Source organism: Pleurodeles waltl, chromosome 11 (genome assembly GCF_031143425.1).
Source record: "Pleurodeles waltl isolate 20211129_DDA chromosome 11, aPleWal1.hap1.20221129, whole genome shotgun sequence".
In the NCBI taxonomy this organism is placed as follows: domain Eukaryota; kingdom Metazoa; phylum Chordata; class Amphibia; order Caudata; family Salamandridae; genus Pleurodeles; species Pleurodeles waltl.
This window is the reverse complement of record NC_090450.1, coordinates 915,171,911-915,189,299: the sequence shown is the minus strand read 5'-3', so window position 1 is coordinate 915,189,299 and position 17,389 is coordinate 915,171,911. Positions and strand designations below refer to the sequence as shown.

Sequence of the window (17,389 nt, the reverse complement as noted above, 5' to 3'; positions counted from 1 at the left end):
CTACTTGCGTTATCATCTCTAACTTACGCCAGTGTGTTCTCTCGAAACCACAAATACTCATCAGTAATATTTCATAACACCTTAACAGAAATCTTTCTCCCGCCCCTACCCTTTGCACACGCACTTATGTCCCGCTTTCTATTTGTGCAATAGGTGCAGTCGCACAAGGCCAATCTGACATCAACGACATATTGAAAACAAATGACTGCTTTTGCTTTGAGTTATTTTTGCAGGACACAAGGATATAATTTTCTCTATCTATATGCCACAGTTGTCTATGCCACTCTACTCAACACCACTGCACTCTACAACACACTACTCTGCAACACTACACTCTCCATCACTGAACTCTGCTTCACTCTACTCTGCGCCACTGGACCACTAAGACTCTATGCCACTCAAATCTAATGTGTACCACTTTACCCTACACCTCTGTACTCAGCACCACTACTCTGTGCCAATGCACTTTACTTTATTATGCACCACTGCACTGTGCACCACTACAGTCTAGTCCACGTCATTCTACTCGGCACCACTCCACTCTACTCCAGTGCACTCTATGCCACTCCACTCCGCAGCACTTCACTCTACGCCACTTCATTCTCCTCTGAAACAATCTACTCTACTCCACTGCACTCTGTGGCACTCTACTCTGTGCTGCACCACTCTACTCCACTGCGCTCTACACCATTTTACCTTAAACCAGTGCGCACTCTCCAATGTGCTCTACACCACTTCACTCAAAACCAGTGAACTCTGCCATCTACTCTGTGCCACTATATTCTGCAGCACTTTACACCACTGCATTCTACGCTAGTGAACGCTGCATCACTCTACATAACTGCACTCTGCACCACTGCACTCTACACTACTCTATTCTACTCTTCACCACTATACTGTATACCACTGCTCTCAAAAGCACTAATCTGCAACATTCTATGTTACTCTACTTTGCACCAATGCATTTTACACCACTACACTCAAAGACAAACTACTCTGCAAGACTGCACTCTGCACCACTGATCTCTACGCTTCTGTGCACCAGTGCACTCTACATCACTGTAATTTACTCTGCACCCCACATGACTACGCTGATGCACTCTAAGGCACTCCATACCTCTGTGCTCTATCCTATACCACTCCACTTTACCCTGCGCCACTTCCCTGTACTTGGAAACAAACTACTCTACACCACTGCATTCTACACTACTCTTCTCCACCCTGTGCCACTCTGCCATTGCACTGTATGCCACTGCAGTCTACGTTGTGCCATTTCCCTCTGCACCACTACTTTTCGCCGCTCTTCTTACTCTACGCCACTGCACTTTACACCACTTTACTCAAAACATACATTGGCAAGGCCAATAGGTCTCACCTGTGCAAGAGCTATTGACTTTGCCACTCTTTGTACTCCAGCGTGGCTGTTGTTCAGCGTGGCTAAAAGTTAGTGGCGTAGAGGTAAGTGTTGTGGAATGGAATGGAGTGGAGTGGCAGAGAGTGTCTTTGATCGGAGTGGCTTAGGGTGGAGTCACGTAGAGTGGCATGCACTTTAGTGGCGCAGAGTGGACTGGTGTAGTGTTTATTAGCGTTGCAGAGTATAGTGGCATAGAGTGCAGTGGCTTTGAGCGCAGTGACATTGAATTCAGAGTTAACCAATGCAGCATCGTGGAATGCAGTGGTTTAGATTAGAGTGGCGCATAGTAGAGCGGAGTGACTGAGCTGAGTGATGCAGTGGCACAGAGTAGAGTCGTGGCATAGAGTGCGCTGGTATAGGGTTCAGAGTAAAGTCGAGTGCCATAGAGTAGTGGAGAATCTAGTGCCGTAGAGTGGAGTAGTGCAGAGTAGAGTGGCGGAGAGTGCAGTGGTATAGAGTAGATTGTTTCAGAGTAGAGCAAAGTGGTGGAGAGTGGCATAAAGTGAAAAGTGGTGTAGAGTAAAGTGGTGTAGAATGCAGTGGTGCAGAGTAGATTAGAGTGGCGTACCGTGGATTGGCGTAGAGTGCAGGCACATAGAGGTGAGTAATGACTTAAGTGCATTGGCATAGAGTGGAGGGTTGCACGGTGGAGTTGTTTTCAGTAGAATCAATCAGTTTTTGTAAAGCGCGGCTACTCACCCGTGAGGGTCTCAAGGCGATAGGGAGGGGAGGGACCTCATCCGAAGAGCCACATTTTGAGGTTTTTCCTGAAGATGATGATAGATGGGCTTTGTCTAAGGTGCAGGGGGAGGGTGTTTGCTGCCATGTAGGTGAAGGATCGTCCTCCAGCGGTGGTTTTAAGAATGCAAGGGATGGTGTCCAGGGCCATCTGGGCGGAGCGGGGGGTCTGGCAAGGGTGTGGAAGGAGACGCAGTGGTTCAGGTAGGCTGGTCCTGCGTTGTGTATGGCCTTGTACGTGTGGGTGAGTAGCTTGATGGTGATTTGGTTCTCGACCGGGAGCCAGTGGATGGTCCTCAGGTGTTGTGAGATGTGTTTTCGATGTGGGAGGTCTAGCATGAGTAGATGAGTCTGGTGGCGGTGTTCTGGATGAGTTGTAGTGTTTTTTTTTTTTTTTTTTTTTTTTTTTTTCTCAGTGTTTCTAGTCGAGGTGCCAGCATAGAGGGTGTTGCCGTACACAAGCTTGCTTGTGACTAAGATGTGGTTGACTGCCCTGCGACAGTCTGCTGGGATCCATCTGAAGATCTTCCGAAGTTTACAGAGTGTTTGCCAGCAGGAGGAGGTGACTGATTTTACCTGGCAGGTCCTGGTTAGGGAGGAGTCCAGGATGATGCCTAGGTTGTGGGCGTGCTCAGTCGGTGCAGGAGAGGCGCTGAGGTATGTGGGCCACCAGGAGTCGTCACAAGCTGAGGTGGCGGTTTCGAAGATGATGAGCTCAGTCTTGTCAGAGTTGAGCTTGAGGCAGCTTTCTCTCATCCAGGTGGCGACTGCTTCCATTCCTGAGTGGCAGTTTCTTCGGTGAGGGAAATGAGTTGTGTATCCTTGGCATATGACACGATGTTTATACGGTCTCTTCTGACGATGGCTGAGAGAAGGGCCATGTATACGTTGAACAGTGTGGGACTCAGTGTGGATCCCTGGGGGACTCCACAGTTGGCTCCTGTGGGTCTGGATGTGTAGGATGGGAGTCTGACCCGCTACGGTCTCCAGGAGAGAAAGGAGTGGATCCATTTCAGGGTTCTTCCGCAGATTCCTGTGTTGTGGAGTCTGGTGTGTAGAGCGCTGTGGGAGACCGTGCCGAAGGCCTGTGAGAGGTCGAGGAGTATGAACGCTGCGGTGTGGCAGGGGCCTATGAGGAGTAATCGGATGTCATCAGTGGCTGCCAGGAGGGCTGTCCCCGTGCTGTGGTTGCTGCAGACGCTGGACTGGGAGCTGTCCAGGGAATTGTTGGCCTCGATTAAATTTCGTAGTTGTGCGTTGATTGCTTTTTCCAGTACTTTGTCAGGGAAGGGTAGCAGCGAGATAGGCTGGAAAATCTTTAGTTCTGATGGGTCGGCCAAAGGTTTCTTCAGAAGAGGGTGTATTTCGGCGTGTTTCCAGTCCTCTGGGAAGGTGCCAGTGTTGATGGAACAGTTAATTGTGTTCCGGAGCTCGGGGCAATGGATGCGCTGGCTTTGATCAGAATGTGGTGTAGGCAGGGGTCCGGGGCTCTGTAGTGGGTGCTGTTCATTATTCTAACTGTTTCCTCCATGGTGAGTGTTGGCCAGCTGTGGATGGTCTTAGTGGGTTCGTAGGGGGTGTGGGTCAGTCACAGCTTCCGGTGCCAGGATTTTCCAGGAGGAAGCTGTCGTAGATGTCCTGGATACCCTTGATTGGTTTGGAATAGAGTGCTGTGGTGAAGAGTGTAGTGGTGAAGATTGCATTGGCATAGAGTAGAGTGCTACAAGGTAGGGTGGAAAAGTGTTGAGTAGTGCTGTGTGTCAGGGAGACAAGATCCTCTGGGCCTGCGCACATTCCCAACATGTCCACCACAAGACAGCTCCAAAGCTCTGATAGAAATATCACAGAGCCTAAGAGTCCAAGTGGGGGAAAAGGGGATTAGGAAGGGAACAGCTGGGAAGGAGACCTGTAGGAAGCAAAAGGTTAAACAACACAATATCAGAATATAATCACATTGACTTTCACTAGACTATGGTTCTAAGCATTGTCTTACTGTAACCATGGATAATTTAAGAAGTGACTTTAACTAGACCTCAAGAACGCTGGGTACCTGGAACAAATCAAGAATGATTAATGCAATGTTTCATATGAGCTTTTCATAAAATGTCACATGATGTCTAGAAATACAAGAACCTTCTAGAATACTGTTTCAGATCAAACACTGCATTTTAAAGATGAGGACAAGACAATCTGAAACATTCCCTGGAAAACAATTGGAATTGTACTAGGGACTTATTAGGCCCAAAACTCAAGAGCCTTTTAGAACCGGGTCAGGGGCCCAGCCCGAACTCCTTCTTACCCCCTGCTCAAGGATAACCAAGATAATGCGGGGCAGGCCTGGAACATCAAGGTAGGCCTTCGGAACAGGAGCTCAGGAAATTGCTGCTGCTCTGCACCGGCACCTCTGAATAGTGAGCACGTGGAGCTGGGCTGGCTCCCTTCTATAGATTCTGGCCCAGCCTACAAACCACATCCAGTCATGCTGCAGAGAAAGCTTCTAGAAGGTCCTAGAAAGGGACCACACCCTAACACACTCTGTCAGTCTGCAGCAGTACCTTGCAATTGAACAGTTATTGCAAACATGATTAATAGTGTTTTTCAAGGTTAAAGTCTGCCATGCAAAAGGTTAATATACGGCATATAAACACAATGCATGAATTATGCTCTTGCATAAATACTGGGTTTTTGCATTTTTGTTGCCCGTAGAGCGCGCACTGTCCTGATGTTGATACTGTGGTGTGGAGTGGTTCAGCATAGAGTGGAGGATTTATGGTGTGGTAGCACGCTGACATTGCAGACAACACATTTTCAATTGAAATGACCATTACAGTTGCACAGACAAAGTTTTACTGAAAAAATCTATACAGTGCACAGAGGAAATTGTGTGGAAATTGCATCACCTAGTGTAATGATTTATCTGATTGAGACTTCTAGTTGCAGATTCCTTACCTTACAATTTTCCCCCAGCCGTCAGACTGGATCCGGAGATTTTTCTTCGAGCAATACACTTGCGCGTCGGCAGGTGGCGTCGGTCGACTCCGCGGGCGCTGTGATGACGTTGGGAATAGTATATAGACGCCGCCCTCGTGCAGTGACGTCAGTTCTTTTCTTTCCGCACCACGCGCTGATCCAGAGAAAAGCTACCCTGGCTATTTTTGGGCCGAATTCGACCATTTTGTTGAGTTTATTTTCTGTGCGACTTTGGTGCGTCGAAGATGTCCCCGAAGACCAGGTTCAAGCCATGCGAGGACTGTCATCGGACACTGTCAGTGACGGATCCTCATCAGGTTTGTCTGTGGTATCTCGAGTGCGACCCAAAGTCATGCTCCGAGTGCCGGGCCATGCACCCGAAGGCTTTGAGGGAGCAGTCCCTAAAGCTAATGGCGGCCTGGCATGCGACTCTGGGTAGGTCCCAATCTTGTTCAAGAGGAAGGTCTCGAGATCGGTCGCGGAGTCATCACCACTCGTCGTCTTCTAAATCCTCGGGTCTGGATTGGCTCCGCGCTTCCCCAAGTTTCCCAGAGCGACCCCATCCCAACTTAGAGTTTTATGAGGCCATGTGCCTCATATGTGGGCGGGCCGACCCCCGATAAGGCGCCTTTGGGCCCCAGGGGTTCGGCTGAGGGGCCTTCGGGTTCTGCACCGGCAGCTTCGGCCCCGGCCACCAAGGTCACCTCCAGATCTGTGCGGGGATCCGCACCAACGCTAGTTGCACCCTTGAGACCTTCCCCGGCGCCTGCTCGATTATCAATGCTCCCGACGTCAGTGGTGCCCATTATCGACATCAACCCGATTCTTATCCCAGACGACTCTGAGTCGGAGCGGCGTCAACCGACTGCGGCTTCGATGGGACTTATTCGCCCCAGGTCCGATTCGGACCCTTTTTCTTATGGGTATGAATATGGGAAGGAATTGGAGGGGTCCCTGGACCCTTAATACCAGGATGACCCTACTATGGACTGGGCTCAGGAATTTGACAAAGCCAGTGGTCTGTATACTTCTCCTGACGCTGGCATGCTGTCTCCTCCTACCGTGGTTACGGCGGAGGGAGCAACTTATGGTATGGTGGTCAGTAGGGCAGCTGAGGTCCTTGGTCTCGAGCTTCCCACTGTTGAGGTCAGGTCTAATCTCCTGACGGAGGTGCTTCAGCCGGGGGCTTCTACTTCCGAACCCCTTTTGCCTTTTTAATGAAGCCCTCACCGATGTCTTTTTGGGTACAAGGTCCAAACCAAACACTGGGGCTCCGGTGAATAGGACTATAGCATGCCACCATCGGCCCGCTCTGAAGGACCCTAAATTCCTGTCCCAACACCCCACGCCTGAGAGTCTTGTTATCCAGGCTTCCTCTTCTTCAGACGCATTCCCTTCTGCACCCCTGGATAGGGAATCCAAAAGGCTGGAAGAGTTTGGCAAGAAGTTGTTTTCTTTCTCCAGTCTGTGAGCACCGCATACCTTTTGGGCCACTATACCCACTCTTTGTGGGGTACTCTTTGTGGGGTACGGTTGTGCAAGTCCTGCCACAGATACCGGAGGAGGCCCGTGCTATCGTCTCCCATGCTGTGTACGATGGGAAAGATGCAGCAAAGTTCACAATCCCTTGTGGGATGGACACGACCGACTCTCTGGGCAGATAGGTTGCTACGACAGTGGCCTTGTCGCCCCACGCCCGATTACGTACTTCTGGGTTTTCAGGGGATGCCCAACAGTCACTCATGGGCATGCCCTTTCATGACTCCTATCTCTTCGGAGACAAAGCGGACTCTGCCTTGGAGAGATTCAAGGATTCCCGGGCTATGGCTCGGTCCCTCAGTCTTTCCTTGGCCCTTCACCCACCACAATCCACTTTTCGCCCCTTTCGTGGCCGTGGAAGTGGCTCCCTGTCGCGTCCTTCACACAGCCACCGTGCCTCGCACGCTGGTCAGCCTATGCGTGGCCGAGGGTGCGGAATCCCACCTGGCCTTGGGATAGGGACCCAGAGGTCTGTCCAGTCCACCTCTGCCCCCGCTGCAGCCTCCAAATCCTCCTAATCCGTCCCCTCACTCCTGTCCAGTTGGTGGCAGGATTCGCCATCACCTGCCCCACTGGGAACATATCACCACAGACAGGTGGGTTTTGCAGATTGTTCGAAAGGGCTACTCCCTCACATTCGAATCTGCTCCACCACCTATGTCGCCATCCTTCAATCACCTTCCAGAGGATCATTTGGTGCTTCTCCGCCAGGAAGTCGCAGCTCTCTTGGCCAAGGGAGCTATAGAAAAGGTCCCTGTGCCAGAAGTAGGTCGTGGTTGTTATTACCGCTACTTTCTGATACCAAAGAAGGACAAGGGCTTACGTCCTATCCTAGACCTTCGGGACCTAAACTACTTCCTCAAGAAGGAGAAATTCAAAATGCTCACCCTGGCTCAGGTTCTCTCTGCCCTAGACACAGGAGACTGGATGGTAGCGTTGGACTTGCAGGATGCTTATTTCCACATCCCCCATCCTTCCTGCCCACAGACGTTACCTATGATTTGTGGTAGGTCACGAGCACTTTCAGTTTACAGTGCTCCCCTTCGGCCTGACCAGCGCCTCTCGGGTGTTCACGAAAGTGATGGTGGTGGTTGCAGCTCCTCTGCGCATGTTAGGGGTTTCTCTTCTCCCCCAACCCCACCCCCCCTCGACGACTGGCTGTTTAAGGCAGACTCGCCCCCGAAAATTGTCTCCCACCTTCAGACTACGGCGAACCTCCTACACATGCTGGGGTTCACTATCAATGTGCTGAAGTCACACCGGACACCCTCTCAGTCGCTCCCTTTCGTCGAAGCTGTTCTGGACACAGTGCAGTTTCGGGCTTATCCTCCCGACAAACGAGTCCAAGACATTCAGGCTATGATTCCGATCTTTCGGACTTGGTCTTGGGTTTCGGTGAGACTGACTCTGAGGATGCTGGATCTCATGGCCTCCGGCATCCTGCTAGTAACACATGCCAGCTTCTGCAGTGGGACCTGAAGTTCCAGTGGGCGCAGCATCAAGAGAATCTCTCTGACCTGGTCCAGATCTCCGAGGGAACTGCGAAAACCTGCAGTGGTGGCTTTCGAACCTAAATTGGGTCCACGTCCGATCCCTCTCCCTTCCCCAACCAGATCTCTCTCTAGTGACAGATGCATCACTTCTGGGTTGGGGTGGCCACATGGGAGAGGTGGAGATCTGAGGTCTCTGGTCTCCGGCAGAGTCGAGACTCCATATAAATCTGCTGGAGCTCCGGGCGATCAGGCTTGCATTGAAAGCATTCCTTCCCTCTCTCAAAGGGAAAGTAGTGCAAGTGTTCACGGACAATACTACCGCCATGTGGTACTCCAACAAACCGGGCAGAGTAGGGTCCTGGACACTTTGTCAGGAGATACTATGCCTGTGGACATGGCTGGAACATCAGGGCATTACCCTGATGGTTCAACATCTGGCGGGTTCTCTCAACGCCAGAGCGGACGAACTCAGCCGCCGATGCACAGCCGATCACGAATGGCGTCTCCATCCGGAGGTGGCGCAAGGTCTCTTTCAGTAGTGGGGAGAGCCTTGGTTAGATCTGTTTGCCTCTGCAGAGAATGCGCAATGTCAGCTGTTTTGCGCATTGGAGTTTCCAAGGGTGCTTCTTTGCATCAAAATGTGCTACGCTTTGGCCAAAAAGCAACCTTCTGAAGGCTTGCATGCTCATTCCACCAGAGCAAATGCTGCTTCCACTGTGATAGCACATGGAGTTCCTGTCCTGGATATCTGCCAGGCAGCTACATGGGTGTCCCTTGACACATTTGCTAAGCACTACTGCCTGGACAGTCAGGTCCGTCGGGACAGCTATTTTGGTTGTTCGGTCCTGCAGGACTTCCTAGTATTATCTTGGTTCGCAGGCCACCACAGAGGATGGCATTGCTTGGTTATCTATTTTAAGGTAAGGAATGTGCAACTAGAAGCCTCTATCAGGTGTACAAGTTACTTACCTTCGGTAACAAAATATCTGGTAGAGACATATAGTTGCAGATTCCTTACCGCCCACCCATCCTCCCCGCTTGCGATCTGATTTCTAGGGACAGGGATTTCCCCCTTTCAGGTCCTTAGCTCTGGCGCACCAATCTCAGTGTTCTTAGCGGCTCTGCGCTTTGGCGTGGAAATTCGTTAAAAGAAACGGACGTCACTGCGTGAGGGCGCCGCCTATATACTATTCTCGACGTCATCACGGCAAGCATGATGCCAACGACGCCTGCGGAGTCGACCGACATGCAAGAGTATTGCTCGAAGAAAAAATCTCCGGATCCAGTCTGATGTCTGGGGGAAAATTCTAAGGTAACGAATCTGCAACTAGAATATGTCTCTACTAGATATTTTGTTACCGAAGGTAAGTAACTTGTACGTTTTGATCATATTAAGTATTTGTTGCCAACATACTTTGAAAATAGCAAAAACTGCTTAATTTGTGTTCCTAATTATGTTCTGTAATACTTACACAGTTCATTTAAATGTTGTGTGCTAGACAAAAACTCTTTCCTGCACCCTGCAAGATTGTCACACAAATCCTCGCTCTCTTAAGTTGGAGAAAGAAAAGTAAACAAACACCCTTGGAAGACAGTGCCTGAAATTTGAACTTGTTCTTTAAATGCACATCATATGTGACAAGATAAGCACAGGATTTACCAACCTGCTTACAGAATAGGGACCACTCAATGATAATACAAATAAGGTTTGGGCAAACGAAGGTACAAACTCAGGCTGGACAGCATAAAACAAAGAAAGACAGCAAATTAAAAGCAAGAAAATGTGAGCTAAAATCCACAAAGCCAATGGTGAGCAGCAGGTAGAATGCATTACTAGGTCAGCTTTCTGAATGTTTCCAAGATGTCTTTAGCTAACCAGACAGCTGTGACCTAAACAATGCACTCTAAGCCACTGTACTCTATGCAAATCTGCTCTGCACTTTTGTACTTTATGCCAATTCACTCTAGGCTGCTCCACAACACTCCACTCGGACTCTCTATTCTGTTAAATTCCACTTCACTCTAGTACTCTACTCCACTCTGCAACACTACATAAGTCCCTCTACGCCATTCCATGCCACTTTACTCCAGTCTATTTTATGATGCATTACTCCACTATGCTACTCCAGTACTCCATTTTGTGCCACTTTACTTTGATACTCCACTACATTACTCAGATCTGTGCCACTTCATGACAATCTACTCCGCTCTACCCCACTCTCCAGCACTCTATGTAACACCCTCTGCCACTCTACTTTCCGATATACCACTCAACACTCTAAGCCACTCCGCTCACACTCTACTCCATGACACTATACTCCCTCCACAACCCTGTGCCACTCCACTCTGCCAGTCCATGACCCCCACGCTACTCAACTCTACACCACTCCTCAGCTCTGCGCCACTCAATAATACCCCACTCTTCTCCATGACACTATTTTACAACACTCAACGCCACTCTCCCTTACACCACTTTTAGCCGTGCTGAACAGCTGCCAAGCTAGTGTACAACATTGCTAAATCATATTAGCGAAACCGATGGCTCTTGCATAAACGGGACCTATTAGTTTGCCAGTGCTTGTCTACCTTGAACTGAACTGCTCAACATGTTTCACAGGCCAATCAGGTGTGACGGAAAAAGGTGCTAACAGTCAAAAGCTTGTTGCAACTCTCAGACTTCAGGGAGTCCTAAACTCACTCTTCCTTACTAAAAAGGGACCAAGCACATGTAAAAAGGAAAAGGTTCCAGCAGGCACTAGCCTTTTGTAAATTTGTGGATCTACTTTGTGACTGCCCAGTATGACCTTGGACACGAAATTGGTAATTGAAGAAAGATTGGTAATTAGTATGGTCATTTAGGAGAAGGGATTTCAAGATTTGGCAGAATTGCACATTGTGAGAATGTCATGCTTTTTGCAGTAGCTTGATTGTGTTGGATTCATTCTTATAACAGAGGTTGCAGTGGTTTTGAGGGGAGCCTGATTGAATGCCTCTTTTTGTCGGATGATCTGGTTTTCTAAATCTTGGATGGCTGTTTCTGGAAGAAGTTGCTTAACAAGCTTATTCTAGTAAAGAAACAGTTTTGACATTGCATGGTTTCAATTAATCATAATGAAGATGAACAAGCACCAGTGTTGACTTTTCAAATCACTGAAAGTTTTGGATTGAAACAATCAAAATTTGAGTACAACCAATGAAGTACGCTGAGCTCCAGATTCTTTCAGCTTCCATATTGCTTGTGCTCTTCATTAAGCCACTGTGATAGCTCTGCCCACCCATACCTTACCCACACTCCACTTCCATATTCACTAGGTGATGTCTCTTATTGGCCCTTTTACTAGCCTCCTCCTTCTAGGACCAAGTAAACTTTTCTTTAATGTGAGAGTATGTCCTATTGGTGACACAGGCTTTCAATTTGTCTGGCTGGCAAGCAGTCTGACTTCTAATACATATGTTACGTTTAAGATTCTGTTTTGTGCAAGTTTAGATGGGGCTACCTATTATTGGACAATTCACACCCACATAACCAGAGCAAAGGCAGCTTCTCCTCTTTGCAGACAATGTCCATTTCTGAGTTCCTTCAGGCACCAGTATAGGCTGAAACACGTTTGTCCATTGTACATTTGTCACTCATTTGCCAGATGTGATTGGGTATCTGCTAATCTGTCAGTAGTTGGTACAAGCAAGAACTGGATGTAGCAGGATGAATGGGACTCAAAGGAAATAAATGTAGGGTGACCACTCTCTATAGGTCGTTAGGGACACTCTCCAGTCCTGAAGTTTCATCTGCAAATCATTGTTTTCAGTTGCTATCTGATTAGTTAAAAGGAAGCAAAACAAGGTGACAACACCCATTATTGACTAGTTTATCACATGAAAGTCCAGAATTGTATACTGCCCGTAATGAACGGGATCGAGGTTCTCACCCTAGATGATGTATAGCAGTAAGAAATGGCATCCTGTGTGCAGTAACTCAGGATGCTTAATTGCACAGGTTCCCCTCAATGCACGTCCCATGGGTGTTCCACCCACCCTACCCACCACTGTCCGTTATGGCCAGATTGTTCTTTCCTAATGCCTTTACATCTATGGAATGGAGGGGATAAGTATAATGAGAACTTTAAAGCATGACTAGATTAGCAGAGTTAACACAGGTTTGACTCCTTTATATTAATGACACATTGGTATAACGAAAGTTATGTTGGTATAGCACAGACGTTTTAAAGGTAATTTTAGCAGCTAAAGTTAATGAGAATGCTCCAGACTCCTGTGTGTGTATGAAGTAATATAGATTAAAGCAAAGTGGGGTTATGATTGAAGCGAAAGCAGGGGTTATTATGACCAACTCAAAACACAGTAAACAAAATACTGGTACTGCCAACTTCTGGAAAAGTGTTTTTATCATGGCCTTTTATTACTTGTGAATTTCAGTTTGTTAGTACTTGATATTTCTTCTGTTTCTGTAGTTCATACCACTCTTTTTCTTATGTTAAAAACTGTCATTCATTTTATTTCTTGTACAGAATAAGGCAGCTGGAAGACCCAAAGGCAAGATTCCTCCCTCCTCTACAGTGAAGTTAGCTGCTAGCCGTAGCACTGCAGGAGCCCGCAGGAGACGAACACGATGCCGCAAGTGCGAGGCCTGTCTGCGCACAGAATGTGGCGAGTGTCACTTTTGCAAGGATATGAAGAAGTTTGGAGGGCCTGGAAGGATGAAACAGTCCTGCATTATGAGACAGTGCATTGCTGTGAGTGTTTTTCAGAAAAGAGTAAATAGAATTTATTATTCCACCAGTAGCAAACATTCTAGCCACTTGAGATAAGTCTGTTTTATTTTTACATGAACTTCAAGGGCATGTGCCCTTTTTCTGCACCCCATGGCAGTGTTGTATTACAGAAACGGCTGCAAATGCTTGTGTGGTGCATTGTGTAATGCATATAGTGCTAGCGCACATAGTGCCAGCACTGTTGTAACAGGATGTTACCTCACTTGCATAGGCGCGTGGCCCCATGCAATGAGGGAAACACTTTGCCTCTGCATCTTATTACAAATGCGGTTGCAGAGGCAAAGAGGCTGTCAGAAGGCTCATTGACTGTGCCATGGAATGGTTGTGACACATTAAGGCAGCCCTCTGGAGGGAGTAAAGGTGCCCCATATCCCCCTGCAGGCGGGTACAGTCACCCACTGTCCCTGCAGTTGGGCAATCCCTGTCATCCCTTTGTTAAGCAAGCAGCCTTGCCATCTGCACAGAGAAAGATGTTACGACTGCTTCAAACAGCCATACTGCCTTTCACTAAAGCGCTGTCCTGGAGGCAGTTCATTATGTGTAATGTAGAGGACACTGACCCTGTTTGTGCCCAGCACACCTAGTTGAAGGTGTGACACAGTGCAATCTGGGACAGTGCTCATTGTCAATAATACAGGCCCAGATGATCAGCAGGGGAAACCAATGTAGTAGGCGTTCAGTAATGGTAGTGCTGAACTTAGTTCCTAAAAAGTAATGGAAAAACTCCTTGCAACCTACTTTTGCTTATTCCGGCCCAGTGATACTGCAGTACGATTCAATTTTTCATTGATCTGACAGTACATCACCTTCATACAGTATCTCACAGTTTGAATTACTCAGTACTGTAATTGTGTCAACTTCTGTTTTTCTATTGAAAATAGGGCCTTTACGGTCAGCATGCAATATACTTTACCTAGGTGTTGAATGTCTTATTTATAGAATGCTATTTTTTCTGTCGCACGGGATGAATTTAAGTAATGCTTATAAACCACCTAAAAATGGGTTCTGGAGCAGCCCTCAATAGTGCCCATAAGTTACTCCAGCTGCAAAAGAGAGAGATTTTACACTGCATTGTAAAATCTGCAGAAAGGTGCCCCTTTTTTGATTCTCGTGCAAGGTGGTGTTACTGTTTATTGATCATGTTCAGTCAACAGTTTTTACAGTCTGTCTATTAATTTGTCTATTTTTTAACTGTATCTAATGAATTTCTGTAATGGTATGAAGCTAAAGCTCATTACAGTACGCTTGTCTGAGAGGCCCACAGTAGTAAATAGTGAAAGGTATTTACTGGTTTTGAAGCCCCTCCTTTCATAGCACTTACTATATTCCAACACTGATGCTTAACTGAACCTCTCCACCTTAGACTTCACATTTCCTGTTATTTTGAGCCGTTCTTCTTCTCCCCTCCCCGGTGTTACTAGACTCTAGTAAAGTTGTAAACCCTCACAAACAAAGTCACAATTTAATTTGTGTTCGGGCACCGACTTCTATACCTGGCAGGGTCCTCCAATCAACAACAACCTGGAGCAGTTATTTACGTGCCCTGACTCGGGACGTGACTTGGGCATCCAAGATGGTGACTGTTCTAAGCTTGCTCGTGCCTCTCCCACGAGAACCTGTTGCCATCCTTGACTGACATCAACACTTACTCCCCCCCCCCCCCCCCCCCCCCCCATCGCTGAACCTTGTAAGGAGACCCTGAGAGCCCAGAACCTGCTGCTGGGTGCCAAATCAGGTGTGCTGTTAGCCTGCACTGAAGTTCCCGCTGTGAAGAGTGAGCAAGATGGTGGCTGGCACTTGAGCCTTGACCCGGGGGTTGCAGCGCAGAGCCTGAGGGGCCTGGTGACTCGGACTGTTGCATCCCTCCCACCTTGAGGAAAGACGCCGAGAGATTGGGGGGGGGGGGGGGGGGGGCAACACTGCGAGGTAGAAGGAATGCCACCAGACGCGACAATGGGGATGTCTGCTGGCCCCGTGGGCCTTGCGAATGCAGACCTGGGGCTGCAGGGGCCATTACCACAGAGGCCGGAGGGGCATGTGGAGAACCATTGGGGGCTGTGTCATGGCCCTGGCCTTGAGCCCTCCAAACTTGCGAGGTAAACACAGCTACCCCCATTTGCACATGGGTGGGACTTCTGTGCTGCCTGCATTCGCTGGTGATTGTGGCACACTCTAGGCCTTTACCCTCAAACTTCAAGTCTCCCAAACTGCTTTCCAACACAGCGTCTTTGGCAGAATGTGCCGAGGACTTGTCATGGAAGAACAATCTCAGATTCATTGGCTTCCCAGAGGAGGTGGAAACATCAGGAGCTGATCAACTGCAGGAAGACTGGCTGTGGTCCTGCATTCCCTTTGACAAACTGTCCAGTTACTTTGTGGTGGAATGGGCACATTGATCAATGGCCCCTCGACCCCCAGCACCAATCAATTATTAGCCCGCATCCTCAACCACAAATACCATAATGCCATTCTCCGTGAGACCAGGCTACACTACGATCTGTGCTTTCAAAATGTGAAGTTTATGGTTTTCTCTGACTATACCTGCGCAGTCCAACAACACAAAAGCTCTTTTGAATATGTCAAGCAGAAACTTTGAGCTTTCAAACTACAATACATGCTCCTCTTTCCAACCAGACGGAAAGTGACATTCAACTCCTCAAACTATTTCTTTGACACTCTAGAGCAGACCTAGGAATGGCGTGACAGCACAACGTGAACTCTACTACCCCATGGATAAGGGAAGAGGCCTCTGCCCCTTCTAAACCTCCCCGGGAAGAACACACCTACTCCCAAAAAGCACGCCCGACCCGTGAAGGGTACAGATCTCACCGAGACCAGATCACAGCACTGTTGGGCCCGGTATCCTCAAGCTAGATGCTCTTCTTTAAAACACTCAAGACATCTTCTGCTTCCAGAATGACAATGTAGAGGTATCCCCATGAGGCTGGCACCGGTGACAGGAGCAAGCCTGATCTGGTGGCTAAATAGGCTGGGGACGGCACCGCATCCTAGTTTCACATACTCTTTGCCTGTTAGGCCCTGGCTTTGTTTGATTGTCTTATTGTTGGCGCACTAGTCTGTACTATAATGCTGTGCTGTAATAGGATTTGTTGAAACTGCTGTTGGGCACCATGATCCCTCTATCTGGGCTGTTCAGAGCCTCTAAATGGCTCCAAATCCCGTTTAACTGTTGATTTGATTGAGGGGTTGGGGAGACACATAACTTCAGGGTTGGAAGTGTGAGATGGGGGCAGTTGGGATGATGGATTGTTTTGCTTGCTTGTTTGTTTAAACTTGACCACACACATGGCTGATACCTTCTCTACATGTCACATATGCTCATCACAGTATGTAATCTTGAATGTTCCCTTGGCAAACATGCTCCACTGGATCCCCAGGTGTCTCCCCTTGGAGACAGCTACCTACTTGATTCCTTTTTATGGTAGTGATGGTAAATGCTTTTTTTTGGAATGTTAATGGTCTTCTTGATCGCATCAAAAGATCAGCTGTACTACCATATGTTAAATATTTTCCGCCGGGGGTGCTCATGCCTCAAGAAACCCATCTGGTAGACAGTTTGTTCTTTTCTTGGTCACCTTGGCTATGACCAGGTGTTTCACGCTGGATTCTCCTGGGGCTCCCTAGGGGGTGGTGATCTTTCTACATAAAGGTTCCCACTGGTATTTTTTGCCTCCCATGTAGACCACCAAGGTGGTTATGTTGGAATTGAGGTTTGACTTAAGGGCAGACAGTTAAATTTTCTGTTCACCGACGTCCCTCAGCAACAACTTCAAATGACATTACAGGTACTCTGAGTTCTTTTACTCACCCTTCCTGTGGTCTCACACTGATGAGCAATTAAGTTTAAAAAATGTTAATATCTGTATTTTATTTATGCTGATAAACATCACCCTGAAACGCAAACTTGCACGCTGAACAGTATATTAAACGTTGGAGGGAAGCAGGGCAACACAAACATCCTCGTATGCAAGTGCATTACGTGGCCTCTGGTAATAGCATCCTGGACGGATAACATTTTATAGTTAGCCCAAATGACAGTACAGTACTTGCTGAATTTGGTGTCACAGTGGAGGGTCCACTGCCTCCTCTGCGATCGTTAGGTCATAGTATTTTATCCAACACCCCAACCCCTGAGTAATTTAATTGGACATCCCCCACTTTCATAGGTGACTTTCTCAGCTGCCATGTAGAGATCCATCCCCTCCTTCAATTCCCTCAAAGTTGGAGCCCTCAACCCTCCCCAATCATGCACCACATCTTGTTCTGCCACCACCATTTCCAGATCACAGAATGGGAGTTTAGTCTGTGGGGCATCAGCACAAGTAGGGATGCCTCATATTATAAATGTTAGGTTCGAGAAGAATATCTTCTCACAGTACGAGTCGCATTTCCCTCACTACCTTTAACCAGTATGTCTGAATGACTGG

At 48.0% G+C, this 17,389-nt stretch overlaps 1 protein-coding gene across 5 annotated transcripts in view; it reads left to right on the top strand.

Annotated features, from left to right (window-relative positions):
- The window catches only part of KDM2B (lysine demethylase 2B), a 715,168-nt gene that overhangs the window by 524,769 nt on the left and 173,010 nt on the right, over positions 1-17,389 (top strand). For all 5 annotated transcript variants that reach the window (XM_069214908.1, XM_069214905.1, XM_069214907.1 and 2 more), the window contains exon 14: positions 12,678-12,902. In XM_069214908.1, coding sequence (XP_069071009.1) covers positions 12,678-12,902 — 225 coding nt within the window. The remainder of the gene's footprint in view (positions 1-12,677; positions 12,903-17,389) is intronic.